The sequence below is a fragment of the Drosophila ficusphila genome, unplaced genomic scaffold (genome assembly GCF_018152265.1).
Source record: "Drosophila ficusphila isolate 14025-0441.05 unplaced genomic scaffold, ASM1815226v1 contig_791, whole genome shotgun sequence".
Classification (NCBI taxonomy): Eukaryota; Metazoa; Arthropoda; class Insecta; order Diptera; family Drosophilidae; genus Drosophila; species Drosophila ficusphila.
In genome coordinates, this window is record NW_025064737.1 from 15,940,395 (window position 1) to 15,963,748 (window position 23,354).

General features: G+C 39.2%; 2 protein-coding genes and 3 non-coding genes across 7 annotated transcripts; 3 read left to right on the forward strand and 2 right to left on the reverse strand.

Annotated features, from left to right (window-relative positions):
* The first annotated feature begins 711 nt into the window (after positions 1–711).
* On the forward strand, positions 712–21,344 carry LOC108092109 (zinc finger protein 106). Of its 3 annotated transcripts, XM_017191606.1 has the most exons (8): positions 712–1,146; positions 4,321–4,380; positions 13,169–13,190; positions 13,259–17,041; positions 17,100–17,219; positions 20,664–20,921; positions 20,984–21,175; positions 21,238–21,344. In XM_017191606.1, the coding sequence occupies exons 1-8, from the start codon at positions 1,013–1,015 to the stop codon at positions 21,307–21,309; spliced, it is 4,641 nt and encodes a 1,546-aa protein (XP_017047095.1). In that variant the 5' UTR covers positions 712–1,012; the 3' UTR covers positions 21,310–21,344. The 3 variants fall into 3 exon arrangements, with proteins under 3 accessions (XP_017047095.1, XP_017047096.1, XP_017047097.1); XM_017191607.1 differs by lacking the exon at positions 4,321–4,380; XM_017191608.1 differs by lacking the exons at positions 712–1,146; positions 4,321–4,380 and adding an exon at positions 6,790–7,028.
* Trnaa-agc lies at positions 9,803–9,875 on the forward strand. Its single transcript has one exon. It is a non-coding gene; the product is annotated as a tRNA-Ala (tRNA).
* Positions 10,884–10,956, reverse strand: Trnaa-agc. The gene has a single exon. It is a non-coding gene; the product is annotated as a tRNA-Ala (tRNA).
* Trnaa-agc lies at positions 20,383–20,455 on the forward strand. The gene has a single exon. It is a non-coding gene; the product is annotated as a tRNA-Ala (tRNA).
* Positions 21,321–23,087, reverse strand: LOC108092110 (transmembrane protein 192). Its single transcript, XM_017191609.2, has 4 exons — positions 22,853–23,087; positions 22,600–22,732; positions 22,258–22,534; positions 21,321–21,824 (listed from the first exon to the last, which is right to left on the reverse strand). The coding sequence occupies exons 1-4, from the start codon at positions 22,993–22,995 to the stop codon at positions 21,595–21,597; spliced, it is 783 nt and encodes a 260-aa protein (XP_017047098.1). The 5' UTR covers positions 22,996–23,087; the 3' UTR covers positions 21,321–21,594.
* Between the last annotated feature and the right edge of the window lie 267 nt (positions 23,088–23,354).

Genomic DNA, 23,354 nt, shown 5'->3' on the forward strand with positions numbered 1-23,354 from the left:
TATCGAAATCACAGTCTGAATCGATCTGAAACGAAACGTTTAGAGATGCCCGCAATAACAGCCACCCAATTAATTTTCGCCAGTTTATTTGTTTTAATCTCGTTTCGCTTTATTATTTATTCACTTTGATTGTAATTTAAAAACTGTCAATATTTACACTTTGTCGCAGGTTTATTCTGCCATAAAAATAACGAAAGCACAGACTCACACACAAATTGTTCTTGGTGGCCCTTCTTTTCATTGTTTTCCAGGATTTGTTTCTCTCCCCGGGTCTTCCTTTGGCTTTTTCATTCAGTCACCTGCCAGCTGATGCATATAATTATGGAAATTCAAAAGTGGGCTCCGAAACGAAGACACAAAACAAGCACAAACAAACCGAAATGAAAAATCGACGCGCAAAATAAATACAAGAACAAAGCAAATGGATGTTTTATAAAAATAAATAAATATCAAGCCATTAGCATAAAACCAAGAGAATACAGACATACATGCGCATACATTACGTGTGTACTTTAAAAACTATTGATCATTGTTAGTAAAGATATTATAATACCAACAAAACAAACAAATATTTTGCCAATAAAAAATCTTTTATAAATGAACATTTATAAAAAGAATTAAAATATTTACCAATTCAGTTTGAACTACCGCCTGATTGAAATACGAAGTGGCAACGCTACCACCCGATTCCACTTTTGCTTTGCAATCGATTACAAATCAGCTGTCCACGACGCTCTCTCAAAATTTTGTAAACGTTCTGGCGTATTATTTTATTTATTTTGGTTTCGTTTCTGTGCAATCTTTCGGTCAAAAAGTATTTTCAGAACGCAGTAACGTTCTCAGGAATCCTGGCTGTTGAAACTCGGTCAACTTAAATCACTGCACCAAACAAAACAGTACAAACACATCAGCGGTCCACTGCTGGGCAAAAGTGATTCGCATATGCCTTAACCAAAATAAACATTTTTTACCGGATTCGTAATGCCATTAAATTGTTAAGGATTCCCTAGTCATGAGTGGACCAAGGCAGCCAGGAGATTCGGCAGGAATAGCTCCGGCAACCGCTGGCGGGGACTCCGCCAATTGGCCATCAAGGGACTTCAACGGCGGAGGACCGGGAAACTCTGGTTCGAGCGGCAACAACTGGTAAGTCACAATCCCTACATATTATTACCAGGTTCATTACAAATCAGGAGTAAAAATTCAGGACGAAAAGAACTGTTTTCCTTCCGTTTAAACTTATGTTAAGCATTCCCATCTTAAATTTTAATAAATATATGTATGTATGTAAGCTAAATGCAGTTGGTACTGATTGTCTAAATACAGCAGTCTCTCGCATATTTCTAACTATTACGACACCGCTATTGTTAGAACCCACATTGTGTATAAATTATAGTGCCACATACAAAAAAAATTTTTGAAAAATTTATTTTATACAGTGCCTTATAAAAATTTATTTGTGTTTTGTAGTAACCCTTAAAACCCCTTAAAAAAAATGCGAGCATCGCAGATTCCCGGGTTTTCCCAGTTATGATAATGAGGGCAGGACACTCGCGTGCTTACTAATTTTATGACGCCCCCAGCTTTATTTCGTACCGCATAAATATAATGTGTTGCGTACGAGATTTTTTTTTTCTGACTCTCATGCCCCAACGCCTCGTTAAATAGCTTACCTAAACGAATTTTTTCCCCCTGTTTTGCATATTCAAGTAGCTGGGTCCTTTAGCTTTGAAGTTGCTATTACAATCTTTTCGATCCAACCTTAAAGAATATACTCTTATACGAAGTTGTAATACATATTTAAAAAGAAAGAGCATATAAGTAAAATGTAATGAACAAAATGAGTATTGAAAAATAATTGCAATCTTCATGATATCTAATACTATCCAATGTAAAATGTGCATTGAATAATTATCCTTTAAAAACAGTGTGGCTCACTATGTGTCCATCCCATTTTCACCCATGAAATATCATCAAAATATTAGGTTTATTGCCATTTACCACCCATCTTCCACCCTGACACTTTTGGCAACATCTGCTGACAAACGAAAAAAAGCGAGAGCAAAACGGCTCATAATAAATATAAAATGGCAAAAACGTGTCGATTTCCCTTAACAACTTGAAAATGATTTGTTTCACAGTCTGCGGAGCATATTAACTTCGATTTTCAATTCACAGCAGACCTTGCCACACATCAAAACATGGCATACGGGAAGCACCATCTCACTACCCAACTACTTGGCCAATTTTTTGCCAGTTAGGCGAACGCAAAATTCCATTTTGGCCGCAAAAGTTGCCAAACAACGAAATTTGGGAGAAAGAGACTCCGGTTTGTTTGTTTGTTTGCTGGCCCAACCAGCTTGTCTCAATGACGTTGGTCCTTAGCCATAACCTGCGGCTCTGTCAGCTCCATCTTGTTAACCAAACAGGCCAAACTGCCGCCGAGTCCATCGGCCAAGACAAAGGACCCACAGAGGAGTAGCAGATGCCGAAAAAAGTCTAATTGATGGCCCTGTTCGAAGCGAACCTGCATCTTGACCATTTCCGTTCGTCTGCGGATATGCATGTCTACTCAATTTTCCGGCAAATGAGCCCTCATCGTCCTCAAGAACAACAAAAATTGATTGGAATTTGCAACAAGCGGATACAAATTTTTTCCCCCATCAATTTCCACATTTTTCTGCTACTGTTTTCCCTGCCCTGAATTTTTTTGCATTTGTTTTTTCCCTCGACACGTCAACACTTGTCTTTTGTGGCTTTGGGTTGATTTTCTATCTGCTTTCCTTAGAGGTATAAACATAAATGTCGAAAGTGATGTGCACTTTTTGCACAACGATACCAAAAAGGATCATTTGCTAACTTTGTTAGGTTATCCTCTTCAAATGTAGAGTTCCTTTTTCATTATTTTTATTAACACTTTTTTTATTTTTTGTTTAAAATTCCTAACCAATTGCTTCCACACGTCTCTGTACCAATGTACAAAAAAAGGCTAACCACTGGAATTAATGCTATTAATAAGCTTCAGCGTCACATGTTTTTTAACGTGGTGCTGAATTTTTTCGGAGCTTGAAACAAATAGCAAAAAAATCTTGGAAAGGTTAAAATTAATTATAAACAAATCTTTTCATGTCACCCACGGAATTTTCGACACTTTGGCGCATTTTTCAGCTGCCCAACACGAATTTTACAGCAATTTCTACGGGCTTTTCCGCTTTCCCTCTCTTTTGTTTCCTTTCCTTTTGACCACCTCCCCTCCAGCGCAATTGTTTAGGGTCACTCAAAAGCACATTTCACTTATTATTAGCTCATTTATTACCCACCAAAGGCGCCTGACCCTGGCAGCACCTGAAAAACTTTGTGAAAAATGCTGGCCAATACAAAAAGGCAGGAAAATGGAAAAAAAAATCTTTCCTGAAGTTCCCCATCTGCTCCTCTCGTTGGGCACCTTAAAATTAACACATAAATTTTCAAGTGGGTGGCCAACGGCCTGCGGCTGGCTATTCACGAGATATTTCAAGTCCTGCCTGGTTTTTTGTTCAGTAACGTTGTTAAAGGGGATGAAATAGTAATATTTTTAATAAAAGGAACACCTTTGTGAGAAATATTATTTAAGTAGGATCCTATGATAAACTAGTGTGGTTCCAGATAGTTTATTCGAGTAAAGAACAAGTTACAGACATTTTTGGATAAAAAATCTAGAAAAATCCCTATTTTAACCTACGCCTCTGGTTGTGGATTGCCTGTCATTGAAATTTCCGTGTGAGTGCGTTCGATGTTCAGGACCCATCATCCATTCCACCAAAAGCCCTCTGAACTGGGCAATTGACGTTGAAACTACGTGACGCGGGAAAGTAAATTGTATCTGCGGGATTGCCAATGACGAAGACTTTCCTTTTCTCGTTTTTTATTGTGTGCAAATTGGCCACCTGGACTCCCCAACGCATCACTTTTAATTATAGACCACTAAATTAAAATCTGTGTGGAATATAGGTTGGGGTGTATTTATAATGTCTGCCTTCATTATCAACTCAACTGCAGGCCTTAAGCCTAAAAATCAACTTTACCACTCCCCACGAATTTGATAACAAAAGATATCCCAAGACAGTGAAGGGAAAAAATAAAGAAAGGACCTCACCAAAGCGGAAATAAATAAACGTCGCAACTTTCTTGAAATCTCAGGAAGGGCACATTTTGAATAACAAAATTAACAGCAGCCCCAACTTGCAGTCTCTATTCCTTGTTTACTTATGCATTTCTTTCTTCTTTTTTTGCATTCATTTTATTTTAATTTTTTATTTATGTTTTCTCCCACATCCACAGGCGACAGAACAACTCAATGAAATATAATTCGCGACCCTGGCATCGAGGCCGTGCGGACAGGCAAGTTTTTCCTTTTTATTTTTCTTAACTTTCCTTTGTTTTGTATTTTTTATCCCTTTGCGCCATTTGTTTGTGTCTCCCCGTATTTGTTTGTATTGCGTGAGCTGCTTGGCTTAACGCACGCTTGCACCTTTCCCGCCTAACCAAACGCAAAAGTCGGGCTATAAGGACTCATCCCGTCAAAAGGGACGATCCCTGGTGGCAGCCACATTATTAACACTTGACTAAATATGCATTTCTTGGGTGGACGGCGTTGATGGCGTTAACAAGGTTTGAAAAATGAAAGGTTTGGGGTATGGCAAAAATGAGACAAGGAAATCCTTGAATATTTTTAAAATTGCTGAATAATACGGAAAAAACTTTGTTGTTAAATACAAAAAAAAAACATAAACGTGTTAGAAACTAACATAAAGTTAAATTTGAAAAAAAAAATTTTAATTTGTTGCATTAAAGTTATTTTTTTGTTCGATTTTTATAAATTAAATAAATAATAAAACAGCATCATGCAGCATGCTTGAAACAGTTATAATTACTAACTTTTTACTTAAGCGATTCTACTTGTAAGTCTCAGTAAATACGTATTTTTTTTTTTGCGAACGCATTCCCAACGTGTAACGGTAAATCGTTACCCACCACCCGCCCAACCGACGCGAGGGGCGACAGCCGCATGACGTACGGCTCGTAGAACCCGATTACGGCAAAGGTCCGGACCCTGGCCTCCATTGATTTCATATCTTCCGCGTTCGCGATCAGCAAGTTCGGACACCCATCACAAGGATTCCCCAGATAATTTTGGTAGGAGTCGAAGCATTTGAGCGGATCACAAGCCCCGGATCCAGCGGATAATGCCAATGTTTAGCTCTTGAAGCGGGACTCTGTAAAAGTTAAATACGAACGATTTCAATTGGTTGTCTTTCCTTGAGCCCTAACTGTTCGGATTCGGAGTCTTACAGTGAATGTTAATTAATTTTAGTTGATCTTACAAACTAAATTGCCTATTTAGATGCATTGTCCCTAGTTTGCGATGGTTTTGGTTAGGTTTTCTAGGTTCTGACAGATATGGCTAATACATTGACTAGTGGCATACATAGTGGCCCTAAATTGGTTACATATCGTTTAGTTTTTAATAAATACGTAGTTATGACATTATTTGTGTATGCTTTGATCTTTAGCCCTTTTGGGACTTGATTTCGTCGATTTGTACCACATTAAGAGATCATTTTTGTATCCTTGCGTTTGAGGTCGAGCGACCTCCGTTTTCACCGTAGAACTCATGGTGTCTTACTTACAGTAGGTTCGATCCAACCGAACTGACTGATGATGCGGCAAAATGGTTTTAGCGGCCCTGGAAGCCGTGCGGATTAGGATTCAGAATCCTGGAAGGATGAGATTACTAAAAAGGCAAAAAGGATTGATATGTTATGCACCTTGAATAAACAAGAAAAGGACACCAAACGTTAATATATGTAACAAAATACATATAATTATTTCATATTATTAATTACGTTGCTCCTTAAACATGATCTAATTTAACATTTCATATCGAGGCATGCTATTCACCTCACTCGATCTCGGTTAAGAGCCGAATTTCACCACATAGACACTTTATTTACCACACTTTCCACCAGTTCACCTTCTTCATAACTCACCTTGATAAGTGGGGAGCTCACACTCGCATCCGAAATATTGGGCGCACCCAATTGCCGTCGCTCTTGCAAAGATGCGGAACTTATGGGAATTCAAAATTGAAGCAATAGAAAAACAGTTCAGCTGGTCTTTTCCGTATTTTTTCGGTTCTTTTTGGCGGGTGTCTTCTTGGGAGATGGAGTTAAACTCGAAGTCGGGACTCTGGTAGTTGAGACTCAACTGAGCCCGTGCACATGGCCTAACTGACTTTTATAGCGAGGCCGTCAAATGGCATGCGCCGAAATTTCATTCATCCTATATAGAGCCGTATGTAAAGGACCCCCGATTTCTCATACCGCTGTCGATGTCTTGCTTATTGTATTGTTGTATATGCAGTTTACCAAACAAAAATGCCAACACACACACTCTCACTCCGTCATGGCCCCGAGAAGTATGCAACAGCCAACCAGAGAGGCAACTCGGATTGCAACGGTACACTGGGAAAGTGAAAGAGAGGGAATGAGAGGGAAAGAGAGAGACAGAAAGCATCTATTAATTGCACGTGCTGCAGTTGTTGTTATTATTGCTGCTGTTGTTGTTGTTCAGTTTTATGTTGTTTTGCTTGTATTTTATTTTATTTCCCCCCATCGCTGCTTTCACTCTCTCTCCCTCTCTCTTTCACTCTCTCGGCTGGCGTTCGTGAGAGGCGAAGTGGCGAAGCTCTCGTAACGAGGAATGCTCTGCTCCTTCTTGGCCTGTTTACCGTTAGTCGCACTCGGTCTTTCCAACTCACTCGTTCGTCCTTCGCTCTGCCGGCGTTGCAAGCGATGTGATGGGGTGGGGGTGGGTAAAATCCCCTTCCCCATCCACCGTTGCATCCTATTTAGTTACATTTTGTTGTTGTTGCTGTATTTTGCATTGTTTTGTGCTGTGTTTTGTTTTGCTGCAGCTCTCGGGCCGTGACTTCGTGTTATGTACCGTTATGATCGTCGGCTCGCCGCTCGTTCGCTGCATGCGATGCTGTAAGTGTGTGCGTGTGGACGAGTCCTTTTATTGTGTTGTATAGTTGGTTATGTACTTGCTGTTGTTGCCGATGCAGCTATATTGTCGTTGCTGTGTGTTGTGCTCTCTAAACTTTGCCCGCCCCCAATTGAAAAAAGAAAACAACGAAATAGCATCCGAAGCTAGTATAACTGTGCACTTCCCCCAAAAACGAACTGTCCAGTATTGTGTTGTGTAGTGTTGTGTATTGTGCTGTAGTTTCCTAACGGGAAATGCTCATTCCATTAGTATTTGGAAAATGCGGATAATAAATGTAAATAACTAATATATATGCTGGTACTGTAATAATATCAACAATAATTGTGTAAATTTAGTAAGATTAAAATCGCTTTGCGCCTAATTTTTAAAGTAAATTCGATAAACTGATACTTTCGACTTCAAGTTAAATCTTTATTTATTCTCTTAAGACAAAAACTAATATGCATTTATTAATTATGTGTGCCAACTCAAAGCCAATGACTCAATAAGTTTAAAAATAAAGTGTTGTTTAGTAATTCTTGAAACTACTTAATATATACATATTAGGATTCAAATAAAATTCTATAAACTAGTTTTGAATTACGTTTTGCGTATCAGATTAGTATATGTTTAATCGAAACAAAACTCCAAAACAAACAAGCAATAACCACGGAAAAATTCAATCAAAGCAAAACGTCAACAACCGCACCAACCAACACGCCAACTTCCGTTTCCGGTCTGTCAGCCATTTGATGTTGACAACAAAAAAATTCATAGCCTAACACGCAGGCTGATTTATATTTCACTCACACAAGCACTACCCCACACACACGCACTCGAACGCACAAGCCAACAAACAAAAAGAGCAATTCATAAACAATTAAGTGACACTTTGAGTTTGAGTGGTGTGTGAATATAGCAACAGGAGGGCATTTAACGCCAATGCAATTATTGTGATTGAGTTAACTTTGCCGGACTTTTGTTTGTACTTGTGCGGCCAGCCGTCGAGTTATTTGAAGAGTGTGTGGATCAACAGGCCGGGTTAATTACGCAAATAATCGATTCAAAACGTGATTTAGTGAGTCGCACAAAATCTGCCAGGTTAGGCATGGGGTGATTAACGTTGATTACAAATAATGCAGAAAGGGGTTTGATTAAAAAAAACTATGTTACCTGCCTATTGTTATAAGTGGGCTTAAAAGGGTGTTCTTTATATTATAGCTTAATAAATTTAAAAGCTATTCACTATAAATTTTAATTCTCAAATAAGTTCATTAGATAAGTTAAATTTTTACCTCCTTTGGGAAAATAAAGTAATCCCAATCCCAAAGACATTCCAATCAAATTGCAGACAATTTTCCACATCAAATTTCTCTTACTCTGCTGTCACTCTTCACCGCTCCACCGCTAAACTCTAATTAACGTAAACAATTTCCAAAACTCAGAAATAATCATAAAAAATACTCCCTGTAAATCCGATTAGGCGAGACGCTTGCCGGCGCATCTGGCAATTGAAAAGTTTGGAAACTGTGCGTTTTTCTTATTCTTAATTAAATCCAGAGTGCTTGCATAAACTTTTATTATTGTTGCCCATCATCGGCTTTCTTTCTCCCCCAATTCAAGCATTTGTCAAAGTGGCAAAAGTGAACAATTTTTCATTATCGAGCGCGATAGCAAAATGACAGTAAGTCCAAGTGTCCCATCTTCATTTTCTGTCTCCAGACCGGCAAACTGCTGGAGTGTCAAATCATAAATATGCATCTAGCGTTTATCTAACGTCTTTATGGCCCAATCCCCCCGGCATTGTCTCTGTTTTTTGCCAAGTGGCAGGGGGCAAAGTCCCTGGCCCACAGCTAGAAGTAGACTTAAAAGTAATTTTACGTCTGACTAAACATTAATGTGCTCAATATTTTATTGTTTGTTTGTTATTTCGTACTTTTGCTGTTTCATGGAGTCTTTTCCCTTGCAAAAAGTACAAGACGTTGAGTTGATTATGCGGGAAGCTTGAGAAACTTTTCGGAAAGCTGCACTTTTTAAATGGCTTTGGTTTTGGGTAACTGAACAATAAATAGCTGGGATCAGGACTTTACTTTCCGGAGTAGGAGAATAAATCGGTGGATTTATAATTTGAAACATACGGAATGCGTTTTGATTAATGTTATTTATTACGTGCTGAAGACATGTTTTTGTTTTTTAACATTTCAGAATGAGAATTCATAATACTTAAAGTACCTTATATGTACACTTTAATCTCGGAATAAGAAATTTACCACTCGTAGGGATCTTTTTTAAACTCTTCAAAGTTTGAAATTATTTTGATTATTCGAAGCCAGAGTGGTAATAATATAACTGCTTCTGTCTGCCAAACGTCTAGCATTGTGGAGAATTGAATGTAAATAATGCCTTCTAAAGTTCTCGGCTTTTAAGTAAACAGTAGTCGCATTTTTCGACACGGTTCGTACAATTACTTTGTTTTGTTTTGCATTTAGTCACACTTTAGAAAACATTTTTTAAATAGTTTTGTTTATTTGGTTTGTTACAGATTAGAATTTGCCGTACATATTATTATTAATTATCCATGAAACAAGCGAATTGGTTTTAAAACAGACCCTTTGTCGTCGCTTAACTCCAACGCAAAACAAAATCGAAAATAGCTACCAAAGCGATCCGAAGTTGACCACAACTTGTATTTCTCTTGGCCAAAATGTTAATTTGGCTTGTCTTGCACTTTAGTCCAACACCTTTTTGGAACCACTTGGCCATTTTCAATGCACGTGGGGATGTAGCTCAGATGGTAGAGCGCTCGCTTAGCATGTGAGAGGTACGGGGATCGATGCCCCGCATCTCCAATTGGATTATTTCCTTTTTTTGCCAAGTGAAATACGCAAACGTCGGCAGTTTTGTCCTTAGCATTCTGGGGCTTGTATGTCGGAGAAGAAGTTGCCACTAATGAATATTCAAAGGTTGCTTTCCGCATTATCCGCGGAACTCTCGTATCCGCATCCCTTAGATTCCGCCCCCATGTCGGCAATCAAGACGCGTAATTTGATTTGCGCCCTCATCACATAAGTACACTCAGCGCAATAAGAATAATTATGAGAACTTATAATGATGCAACACTTTTAAGGGAATGTTTTCCACTCCAATTAGCAAATATCAGCTCCTAAATTTGTATATTTCTCATTTAATAAAACGTAACATTTAATAACCTAATGGTTTATTCAACCAAAGCATTCCATTAAGTGAATGCAGTTGTATAAAATATTATTCATAATTAAATAAAAATTATAATAAATAAGTAGTGGCGATTAAGTACATGTTATGAGTCTTATTGAATTGCAAAGCAATAACATTTTCCAAGTGTATTTCAAAGGTTGAGAAGAAGGTTGAGCGAACACATTGTCGCACATAAATCAGCACAATATGCCAATGTTTGTTTACTTTCCTGCATCGCAGAGAACTTTGCCAGCAATTAACCAGACTGCCGCAGCAGTCAGCCCAGTCGGATTCTGGATGTGAAACCGAATCTGTAGAGGAGTTGGGATTGTCAAAGGGAGAAAACGCGGTCCCAGGATGCCTTGGGCAGCCTCGGCAACTCCTGGGTAACTGGGATCGGAGTTGTAAATGATACATGATGTGCTATTTATGAGCAAAAGCTTTTGTTTTAATTTTTCCCCAGGTTGGCTTTGTTTTTTACAACTTCCACCAGGAGGACAAAGTTTTCCTCGTAAGCTAGTTAAGCCATTGCTGTTTTCGTGTCGGTTCTGAAATTTATGTATTTACTAGATTTTTAATTGTTTTAAGTGTTTGGCAGTGCAGAGTTTGTAGTTGGTTTTTAACAAACAAAAAAAGGATTATGGAGATGCGGGGTATCGATCCCCGTACCTCTCACATGCTAAGCGAGCGCTCTACCATCTGAGCTACATCCCCGTGTTGTTATTTCCTTAAAATTGGATCAATATCCACTACAAAACTCACTCAAAGGTGGACAATTACCAGTACTTTACTCCAATTGGTATGCACGTCGACAAAATGACCTGGTAAAAGTTTCATAGCCAAGTCTGAACTGGTTTGCAGCTTAATTTCGATTTGGGTGTGGCGTTTGAAAGACATGACCACGCTTCAATTAAACACAGTGGCGGAGTTTAGTGGGAGTCATATCTATTGAAGTATTCGCATTTACTGCCTGATAAACAAAATTGTTATTAAAGTCAAAGTAACTAATAGATGAAGAAATATCTTCTTTTCTTTTTTATAAATACAAAAATTCAAGAATTATCGAAATATTTTTGGGACAGAAGAAATAAAAATCTTTCTTTTTCCTACTTTCTACTCACATTTGACAAAAAATTAATATGCATAACGCATAGCGGAAAGAAAAAATAAACTTGGCGAAATTTATGCAGTGATGAGTGAAAAAGGATGCCAGTCGGTCCTGTTTGGACCCAACTCAGCCCCAGCGTGTTCAACAATAACACGTTCCCTTATCGGAACCGGAAACGGTTCTCAAGAAAGAGGGGCGGAAAAGTGCACAAAGTCACGGTGGCGTATGTGACAAGTCCTTTCTAATGAGCAGGAAGAATACACGTAGCACCTACTGCTCAAATCAAGCCAAGAAGTCGCCTTCAACTAATAAACTTCTCCCTGGTCCAAAGTCAATTAAAAAAGGAACAAAAATTGTACGTGACACCCAGAGATAGACAGCCCGAAAAAAAGACATGGCAAGAAGAAATTGAGATGGTACGAGATGCTCCTCAAGCTGAAATACTTGAACTAAAAAGTCGCAGACTGTCTTGAAATTAAAATTACACGACGCTTGAATAACTTTGGCCGTACTTCCACCCCACTTTTCGTTCCGCTGGCAGGTAAATGCTGACAAAAGTTTTTGAGGTAGCATTTCTTTTACGATTCGCCAGCGAGTGGAACCAGCTAAGAAGAAGTGCCACTTGCTACGTTTTTGCCATTAATTTTGTATATCATTGAGTTTTACGAGGCTCATAAATATGAAAACGTTTAACTCTTGCTGGCTGAAAACAAAATTCGACTTGGGGGAATCGCACGGAGCTCCCTTGACGCGTTTTATATGAGACAAACTAATTGTCTTGTACTTGTAATGTGTTTTTAAGCGCAGCCACGCTTCCCACATGTTTTCACAATGTTTCCCCGATAAACAATGGGGAGTCGGGATTTTCGGGGAGGAGATTTAACAATTAGTGGGGTGACTTGAAGGGTTCGTCTCCTTTCTCGTGTGCAACAGCTTGAGGTAATTTTCAACTTTTACTCTTTGTTTTGGTGTTGACAAGAAGCGTGTTGTTTTGTTTGGTTTTAATTAAAGCCCAAAACATACCAAATATGTTGGGGAGCCTTCAAATGAAACCCACGTGCAGAAATAAATTTGTTGCAATGAGGAATTTCTTAAGTCAAAGGATTTCAAGAGATTTTATTGAGTGGTCCCATTGGAATTAATTACATATTTTCATTCTCAAGACACTACTGTTTTATTGTTACTATTTTCTATTACTATTTTTTTTTTCTTCATTTATATAATAATATGGTTCCGATTTTAAAAACTACTTAAGTCTTTAGCAGCACAACCTTAAATTTATTGAAGAGCTAAACTATGCAGAAAGCTCATTTAGATTCCTCTGTGTTTTGCAAGACTTTAAACTTTTTTACTTTTAAATTTTTAATTAGTTCATGTTACAAATGACATTAACGAAAAAGGCAACGACAAAGATTTGTGGTCGTATATTTTAGCATTTCTTAACGAGATTTTTCGAGGAGAAAAAACAAAAGACCAACGGAATTCGCACCTTTGCATACACAAATAGCAAGAGGGCAGTTTTGGGGCATGGAAAGTGCTCTGGATTGCGGATGGGGTCAGGGGTACTTTGGTTATAAATTTTAAATCTGTTAAATTAATGCACCAGCTTTCTTTCATTTCTCAGTTCGCTTTCTTACGTGCCAAAAAGTTGCGAGCAAACTCCGAGCACGTTTCTTGATTACATTAATTATTCCTTTATTGTTTGCAAAAGTTTTCACCTTTCTCGCCGGTTGCGTAGTTATGTTTTTTTGTAATACATCTAATTGTAATTAATTAGCAGAGTTTACTTACAAAGTGTATTTTTTCTTATTTTTACAGTGGTCCCTTTAACAACAGAGTGGTAAGTAACGAAAAAATTAGCGTATATTCAAATACATTTGATTGCTCTAACCAACGGAAATGTTGTAGTGGACTAATCATAATCAAAGACATTCGCCGTACCCTCGACAAAACTACGGAAATCGGGATAACTCTAATAACCATAACTTAAAAGAGAAACGCCAGGAGAGAGATTATACCAAGAGAACTGATTTTCAGCACCGTAACCCAAGATACAGAGGTCAACATTTCAGGGGCCATAATCACAGAAATCAGCCTAGGAGGAGTGAAGATAATTCCTCCAAATCGCCTTATCATTATGAAGAAAGTGGTGAACATCAAAGCAGAGTCCCAAGCGACATTAACAAAAATAAAGAACCAAACTGTGAACCGAAAAGCGACGCTTCTAAAGCCGGAGAATTAGAGGATAATCAAAGTGGTATAATTTATCAAATAAATCAAAGCGGAAGCCAAGACAAAACAACAGCGCAAAAAGAACAAAGTGCAGAGGAACCGATCACAGATACCAATAATTCAGAAAAATGCTTTAATTCCGATAAGTCTGAGGTTAACAAGATTGCTGGGACATCTCCCAATAAAGAGCAATTAATTTTGTCCATCTCCAGTGACGAAGATTCTAATCAATTGTATCCTCGTATCCAAGTGCGTCCCCTGACTCAACTGCTGAAACAGGAAATCTTGGCAGTTACTCAGGAGAATCGTCTTGGCAAAGGTCCTCTTTTAAGTCCTTCTGCATCCGTTCCCCCTGCAAGTCCCAATCGATTGGCTCAAAAACCCAATCTTAGAAATCGCCGACGGACAGTGAGTAACTGTATTCAAAATGGATCAAATCCCAGTACCAGCCAGGCCGGAACGGAAGCAAATATTAATGATCGCATTGCTAGTATGGACAAAGAGAGTCTTAAGAACATTATTAACAATGGTGATCCTATCTACGACGAGCACTTAAAGCTTCAGGCTCGAAGACGTTTACGCGAAGAGATCCGTCGACAGCTAAAGAATATCGAGTTGGAGCAGCCCAAGGATAATCTGGTTACGGAACTTGTCGAGGACGAAATCGTAGATGCCATTAAATTGCCCGAACTTCTGCTGCAGGAGATAGGAAAGTGTTTTGGCATAGACATATCAGAGGGTCAGAACACACAGAACTCTGAAGGGAATAATCAAGATACACCAAACAGAAAAGCCAACGAGGAATGTTTAGTTCCAGTCGAAAACAGCGAGGAGTGCAGAACAGAAAGTGGTAGCAGCAGCAGTGTAGTCAAACTAGAAGAGAGTGAACCTCCTGGTAGAGTATTACCATCGAGTGAAAACAAGACAAAAAGTACTATCAAAGATATCAACCAGTGCATTAAAGTTGAAAACCTTTTAATCAAAGAACCGGTCTGTGCAATTGAGAGTAAAAATGGTAATGATAAAAACAAAGATTCTGAAAATGTCACTACAATCAGTAAACCTCTAAGTGAAGATGATAAAAGGCGTAAAGAAGTCTTACAAGAAAGTAATAACAAAAAAAGTCCTAAAAAGAACTTCAAGAATTCCCTTAATGGAAAGAAAATAAAATTTAAAAAAGGAAAAAAGAAAAAACCTAAGGCTAAAACTCTTCAGTCTGGGTCACAACAAGAAGTGGCGGAATCCTTCGATTCCATGAAAAGGTCCAATGATCCTAACCCCAGACTGAAGGCAGCCGATGAAATTGAAACATTGGCCGGTATACGTCTAAACACGAATCATTCTTCCTTGTTGCCAAGCTCAACTTGTGAAATTATTCCAAATAGCTTAGAAACCTCAAGTTTAACAGGTGATGAATTAAAACCAAGTCAATCACCAACAAAAACATTAAAAAAGATTATAGTGGAATCCGCTAATTCTGAAAAGGAAATCACTTCTGACATCACTTTGCCACTTAATACGCATGCTAAAATGGAAATCAAAAGGGAGTCTAGCAGCTCACCAATTTTAGTATTACCTTTAGTATCGAAGGAAGTAATTGATCTTCTGAGCTCATCTGATGAAGAAGAGGAAAAAATGTGCGTAGATAACACTGATAAACAAATTGCATTACAAGCTGATGATCAAAATTTGAATGTGCAAGAACGCAAACCTCCGACTGTGGATGATCTAACCAGTGATCATTCAAACAGCTCTCAGTGCAGCAGCGAGTCCACGAAAAGGAGGCGGAAGTTGAAGCTCCAAAACGATGCTGAAAATGTAGTGGATAGTTTCGAGAAACTGATCCTTCCACATCTTCGGGAGGGCCTCATGGAACGCTATCGTCGCCAGCACTCCGGTAACCTGCAAAGCCGTCTGCATTTTATATCCTGCGTGGTGACCAGCGCCGAGTACAATTCACAAACGTTTAGCAAAATCGAGGTGGCCAAAATCCAGATGAATCTCAAAGCAGCCGACAATCGCCAAGCTATCGAATTTCTCCTAAGGGAGATTGTCAACGTGGTAAATCTGCAGAAGCAGCGCCGTCGGGAACAGGAGGAGGAGCAGAAGTTGACTAGTTTACTTAGCCCAAGAAAAGCTGATTCTTCATCATCGCCAGCTCGACAAAGTGCAGGAGCTCTTTCTACCTCCCCAAGTATATCATCCCGGATAGGGAACCAATCTTCTGCGTCCCGCCAAAGTACTCCAGTTGAATCATCCCACAAGAGTACTCAATCTTCTCCAAACCGAAACAGTTCACCATCCGTTGATAAATGTGAAAGTCCTCCCGGCACCAGTGAAGTCAAGCGCCAGAATCAGGAGCCATTTCCCGTCGGACTGCCATTTTCGGCCATGGATTCCCGATTTTCCGGCGGTGGTTTATCGCGTGTAGGTGTAGGAGGGGCGGATTTATCCGAGCCTATAGCTCAATTGGGTGACATGATGGCCCAGAGCCTGGCTGATATTGATCGCCGTCTGCTGGAAAATCAAAACCGTCGCAGCATTCTCGAGGAAATGATCATGAAGTTCCAGAAGGAGAAGTCTGACCTGGAGATACTCAGTTTGGAGCTGCAAAGTCGCAAGTTTTTGTTGATCAACTCGATGATTTCCCAAAATCAGGCCTCTTCTACGCCAGTCGTTAACCCCAGAAACTCACCGCCTAAAGCTTCTACTAGTCAGGAATCTGCACAGGACGAGGGTTTCGCCAAGGGAGGGATAGCCAAGCGAACTAGAAGTAGAACTAAATTGAGAAGAGCTGTGTTGGTAAAACTAGTGCCCAAACGACAGGTAAGGGTACAGAAACGTGTTCGTAAGAAACACAAATCAGACGAACTAATAGCCCAATTGAGGCAAGAAATTGCTGACCAAGAGGAAAAGAACAAAACTAGCGAAGAAGAAGCCAAAGAATCGGGATCTGAACTCAAAGTTCAATCAAATTTGAAGGATGAGCAGCAGGATGAGCCTATGTGTGAAACCGAATCTGCACCCACCGCCAAACCAACGCAATCGCGACTTGGCAAACCGAAAGCAAGTGTTGCCGGCAATCAGACCCATCAACCGCTGGCTATAATACCACCGCTACCACCTCCGCCACCGCCTCCTGAACCGATCTGTCACATGTCCTACGACTCTGAGCACTGGTCAGAACTCAACTCTCAAGAGGATTTCAAGCTTGGATTTATACCCAAGGGGAAATTGGAACAAATTCAAAGTCCCATCACACAAATTAAGATCTACAGGGAGTACGTGATAGCCGCAGCAGAGGATGGGGATATCTACATGTTCCACCTGGTCAGTCACAAGCTGGAGCGAAAGATCACAAAGCACAGCGAGGCGATAACAAATATGTATCTCAGCGAAAAGGAATCCTTGCTGTACACCACTTCACTAGATGGCTTTTTTAAAAAGTCCTCCCTAGAGGCAAGTCACTATACTACCTTTAATCTTTATATAAACTAATTACTTTAAATATTGACAGAACTTGGAGCGTGTCATTGAAACGGTATACTTTAAGGAACCGCTGCAATCGATTGACATCGCCTGGGGATTGGCCTTCATTGGCAGTCGATGGGGTCTTATCTCTACATTCAACGTGGTGGTAAGTTCAGCAACTTGTAGCAAAATCTTAATTTGTTACATTTATTAGGATGTTTTTATTGTTTTAACTTAAAATGGCATACAAGAAAGCAGATAACTACAGCTTGAACTGTACAAACTTAACATTGAAAAGTATTGAAATAAACCTCAACGAATTTTCCAACCCTCCTTTCAACCCTGTGTCATACCAATAAAATTTTCCAGACAAAACCATAACTCACAGAACCTTCCATCGTGTAGAGGTCAATCAATCGTCTCAATACATTTTCGGCACTTAATTTGACTCATTAAATATTTATCTGTCAAACAATCACTTGAACGATTTCAATTAAAATATTGAGCTGCGACTCGCGAGTCCTGCCAAAAGGACATCCACACACAGGACGAGTCCACACCTTGCCTTTGCGCCAACAACAACACCAGAAGTTAACGAATTGGCAATGAGCAGAGCCAAACACGAAAGTCTAGACAATGGAAAATCAAATCGAATTTATTTTTCCTTTTTTTTTTTTGCTCTCGCGAATTTAACAAATTGGATAGTATGGAAAAGAGATGCGTAAAAAAGGGAGTTTGGTCCTGAGCTGATACTTCATTAGAATATGTATTATACATTGAGGGTAGAGTAAAGCTATAAGTCTTAATTCTGGCTGAAATTCGATTTATGGCTGCGACGTGCTGATAACTCATGGCTCGAATTTATTCCTTTTGTGCACAACTGTACTTGTTATGGTCAGGATGGTGTGAGGAAGAGTCAGGGAAAAATGTATCGGAAAACAGATAATTTTATCTATAGTAAAAAGTTTTTAATGGAATTTTTAAGGAAAGACTTCGAATTATAAAATCTCTATTTTCTGCATATTGATTTTTTTTTTTACAAAAATAGTAATGTGGGTCAATACTAATACATTAAGAATTGCAACCATCCTTCTTCTAAAAATAATTAAGGAAACTGAAAAAAGTTGTGGGTAGGCAGGAATGCAAATATTTAACGCTATGTAGAGAGGGGCAAAAGCAGACACCCAGAAACAAGGAAGGGGGGAGGCCAGTGTCCTATTATTTATTGCAAAGGGGCGGAACACCTACGTTTTTAACTAAGCCAACTGGTGGACGCAACTGTACCTGCAAGTGTGTTGCAGACGAAGGCAACTGTACTTTCCGACTGAATTGTGGGTGGTGGGTACTGTACTTGAATCTTTGGTAGGTGCAGTCTCTAGCTTTGGTTATTTAGTAAATATACGAAGATGCCACGCCCAACAAGGCTAGGAAGCACATAGAGGGCGTTACTGGTATTGCAGTTTTTGCCAGACTTGCTGCTATTGCTTGATATTTAGCTTTGCCTGGTGTTTTGTGTTTTATTGTGCCGTGTTTGCTGCACGTTGTTTGGCCGATGACTACGAGTTCTTGAAGTATATAGCCTCCTTGCTGAGACCGGGTATATACCAGAGCTGAGGGTTAGTTGCAACAAACAACAGCAAACTGCAGCATGAGCATGCTGTCTCGCTCCAACACTCATTGGTAAGAAGGATGTTGCTTCCTTGCTAGCTTTCTCGCTCTCTCTGTCTTTTACCCACTCCCCAATGCGCTCTATTGTTGTTTATTTAAGTTTTTATGTGTGCCTGTTTAGTTAACGGTATATTTTGCCGGTACTCACTCTCCCTCTCTCTTTCTCTTCCTTTTTCTGCGCATGTCCTTGCACTGCACTTCACAGTTTGTTGCATATAGTTACTGCCATTCGTTAGTTTTTTGGCAGCAGCAAATAAAATGTTTATGTGCTATTTACTCAAAACAATTTTAAATAAAATACAAGCCGACGAGTCAACTACGAAGCTCTCTCTCCAGGACATAAACGAGTAACGAAGCTGTGCTCTCTATAGCGTTCTCTCTTTGCTGCAAGTCGAAAAGAGAGTGCCTTCCAAGGCGCTGCAATTGGAATTGTCTTCGTGCCTGTTGCTTCCTTTTTCTCTCTTTTTCTTTCTCTCTCAGGCTCCTTCGTCCTCGTTGCTCCTGTTTTTGTTGTTGTTGTGGCGTGGGCTTTTCTTGCTGGTTGGCTCCTGTTTTGTTGTGTTGTGTTTCTGGGAACTGACGCCCTGTCTATGGCTTGTTGTTGCCAGTGTGTTGGTGCGCTCGTACCGCTTTCCCATTGGCCGATTTGGCCAACTCGGGTTGGTTGTTTGTGCCGTTATGTGTGGGCTCCCCCTCAAGAGACTGTAACTCTTTTTTCGTGTTTATGTGAGCTTTCTATTGTTGTTCCTTGTAGCAACTTGCACACATAGTTGGGTGGGTGTGGCAATGTAGAATGCCCCATGCAGGCTGCAACCACTAAATAAACGTTCCCACTGCAGTATCTTTAATTTCCCCTTCTCCCAAAAAGCAATTTATTTGTATTTTCTTTCCTTGTACACTGCGCTTGGCCGCCATCTTGCGGAATGACTAAAGACATAACGGTAGATAAAACTGCACTTCATATCTCTATCTCGCTCCGTTAACCATCCTTTATAATAACACGGTTCCATTTTCATTTTTATGGCAATATATGATGGATGTGGGTACTCTGTTTGTTCTTTGTTTAAAGATAATATGTGTTGTTATTTTCAAAGAATAAGTGTGTAAATTTTGTCACAACTTCTTTTAAATATGGCAAAGAACCAAGGAGAATAAGTACTTAAGTTGTCTGCATCTAAACTCTATCTGTACCATAAGAACGTGTTACACAAATGAGGAGATTGATACCAATGTTGGTCGTTGGACAAAACTAAAAAATTATAAGCTTTAAATCGACACAAAAATGAATTAATAAATTAAATAAAATGAATAAATGAAAACAAAAATTGAACGTAGTTAAGTTTCACACACACAAAAGATCATTTTATTTTTTCTCTTTACATGAATTATAGATAAGAAACTTATCTAATCAAAGACATTTATAAATGTGCACACTAATACTTTAAAAATAGCACAAATACAATATCTATTTGTGAAGTACAAAAACTGTAGGCATTTCTTTCTTTTGATCATTTCTTTTGTGTACGAAACCGTAAGCTTGAATGTCATGACAATGCACTTTCGGAATTTTAATGAGCTCGTAACTACAGTTGGTTAAAAATCAAAGTGGGTAATTGCGTACCACACCTTGTCAGACCCACTTCAAGAGGTAAATCCACAACGGGGATGTAGCTCAGATGGTAGAGCGCTCGCTTAGCATGTGAGAGGTACGGGGATCGATGCCCCGCATCTCCAAAAGGATTCGATTTTTTGTTTGCTTAGTTTTTAATAACTAAGCTCTAACTGCAATTACTTTGCTTCAATCTGAAGAATTTCTAAATTTTTTGTTTTATAAAATTTTTGATAAATGCTTAAGACGAAGCTAATTTGCTATAAATTTCCATCTTAAAAATAATATTCATCTTACAAACTTCAGAAATAAATAATACTTTTTTACTTACAGACAAACAAGGTGATGGATAAGCCATTGGCTTCAACCTGCCAATCCATTATTGCCATTAAGGCCACCAAAGAAGGTGTTCGAAAGATCTTACTCCTCGGATGCAAGGGAAACTTCGTCCAAATGCGGGATGCAGCCAACGGGTTGCTGCTGCGTAACGTGTGCATTTCAGAGGGCTTGAATGTCTACAGCCTGCTCTTAAACGAAGGTCACATTTACTGTGGCACTCAGCGAAACGAGATCTTTCAGTTGGAGTTTGATGTAAGATAAAGACGTTAACTTTCAGTTGTTTTCTATAATCATTCTTCCGTTTTTTCATTTAGACTGGCAACTTGGTTACCAAGTTGAAATGCGGCAATGGTGCTGTATCCATAGTGTCCTACAAAGAGCGATATTTGCTGGTTGGCTGTTACGATGGCTTTATATATGTCCTGGACAAAATAACTGGAACGCAAGTAGGCCGTTTTGAGGGCGCTGGCCGTTTGGTTTTGGCCTTAGCAGTAGCAGGCGATAAAGTAAGTTTATTAATGCTTTCCTCTATTAAGCTGATTTTATATCACTTACTTTTTACGCACAGATCGTCACATCTTCAAAAGACAATTCGCTGGAAATTCTTGAAGTGCCCGCAGCCATGGTAAATGGATATTGAGACGCTTATCGGAACTTGTATAAATCAGTTTTAATATAATCATTTTGCACACACACTTGCTTGTATAATACAATTCAATGGACATAATCTTTGATCGGCGATTAAGGATTGCGTTCTCTGTATTTACAGTTGATTATTACATTTTTTTTGTTAATGTGCAATTGCATTTTTGCAATTGATCTTCTTGAAGAATATTTCTTCGCATGAACAAATTATTTTAAAAATAAAAAGAGAACCACCAATAAAAATATAATACGTAGAAATATGAAATCGTTTAAGTCGTCTTTAAGGAATTTGAGGAGCCCTCACTGGTCGCACGTTGGTCTGCATTTGGTGCAGCTTCTGGTTGAGCTTGTGAGTGTGGTCACGCAGATAGGCAATGAGATCGGCCTGCTTCTCTAGCAGCTCATCGGTATCGCCACCGGGTTGCATAAGGCCCAAAGAGCCACCGGCACGATCAGCACCTCGCAAAACATCCGGAGCTAGCTTGGCGTTGTTGAATTTGCGCACCTTGTCTGGAATTGTCATTGATTATTTAGTAAAATAACACTTGTTAAATCTATGATTCTGTTTTTTGGAAGGGTAATTCAGTTATTTATTAAATCCAATTTTTTTTCTAATTCAAAATGTATTTTTGCCTACAGTCCTTTTATGAAAATTTTTTTTGTTGAGCTAAACGAACACGTAACCACATTAAGCTATACTATTAAAGATTGAGTCATTTACTGTTGCATGTTTGTAAAAACCCTAAGAGCGACTATTGACTCATTTAGTTTCTCGGCTTATAGATAAGCCGAGCTAACCTGTTCCTAAAAGTGTGATGACAGCTAAAAAAAAGTGACTAAAGTACTTATTTTTTAAGCTTCCAGATATAACTAACTTATTCGAAACAAAGATTTAGCTAATTCTATAATATGCAATACTGATAAATTTTAAGATCGGGCTTACCAATATATACGCTATGGGAGACGGCCAGCACTAAATTTTCAGCGACGGTAAAAGCGGTCACATAACTGACAGGCGAAAGCCAGCCGGCGGCACAATGCTCCCAGAAGTTTTCCGCATAGAAATGGTGAATCAGAGCCTGGACGGCCAGTAACATTGAGTTCCACAGGGAGACAAGCTGAAGGGGAATCCCCTTCTGCATGTTCGTCTCGCGGTGGAAGTCGTGATAGCCCTGCATTCGCAGGTTGTCGTGTTGCTTCTTCACAAAGTGATCGAAGAGCTGAAAACCATGGAAATTGAGGTAGGTCAGCAAAAAATATACTAAAAACCCTATGGAATAATTACATATGTGATGACCCAGAATGTGGCCCTTAAGTAGAGCATTATAAAGTAGGCATCGCAGCGCCGATCCGCAGGAAAAGAGGCCGCAAGAACAATTCCAACAATCGAGATTGCCGTGGAGATAAGGAGATGAAGGCTGCGGGAGTACAAGGAATAAGTTTGAATATGTGCATTATCTGCTGTTTGGAAATGGCAAAAGGGTGATTCACTGCCGCCGGCTGAAGTCTCGTTTGTCCCCCTTCTCTCTCCGAATTACCTAAATGCAGGCACTGTATTCAGCTTGAAGCTCCCATTGTCGTTGGAGAATAGAACGGGGTCCAGGAGCTGATCGGTATCCTGGACGTGGGCAGGGGACACACCCGGTTGGACAGCGGCTCCGCCGGTTGCTGGTTGCTCCATTTGCGCAGCTCTAAAATGCGTAGTTTTCAAATTGTTGCTGCTTTGTTTATAAGGTCCCTAGCAAAACAACACTTATTTTCATTAGATGTGGCAACACCAGACAATGTTAGATTTTTACGCGGTGGCAGCTCTATGTTATCCATGAACAGTTTGACAACTCTTAAGCCGATTTAAAAGTTCCTGTTAAGTTTTGAAAAATACTTTAAAATTTCGGATTTTATAAAGTTTTTAAGCTAAGGATAACATTTAAAATTGCGTTCTGATAACATGTTGATACAATTTATTAAAAATATTTTTTTACTCTTGGATCAGTCTTCTACTCTGTGTGTGATATTTATAAAATTGAACGTTTGTTTCTT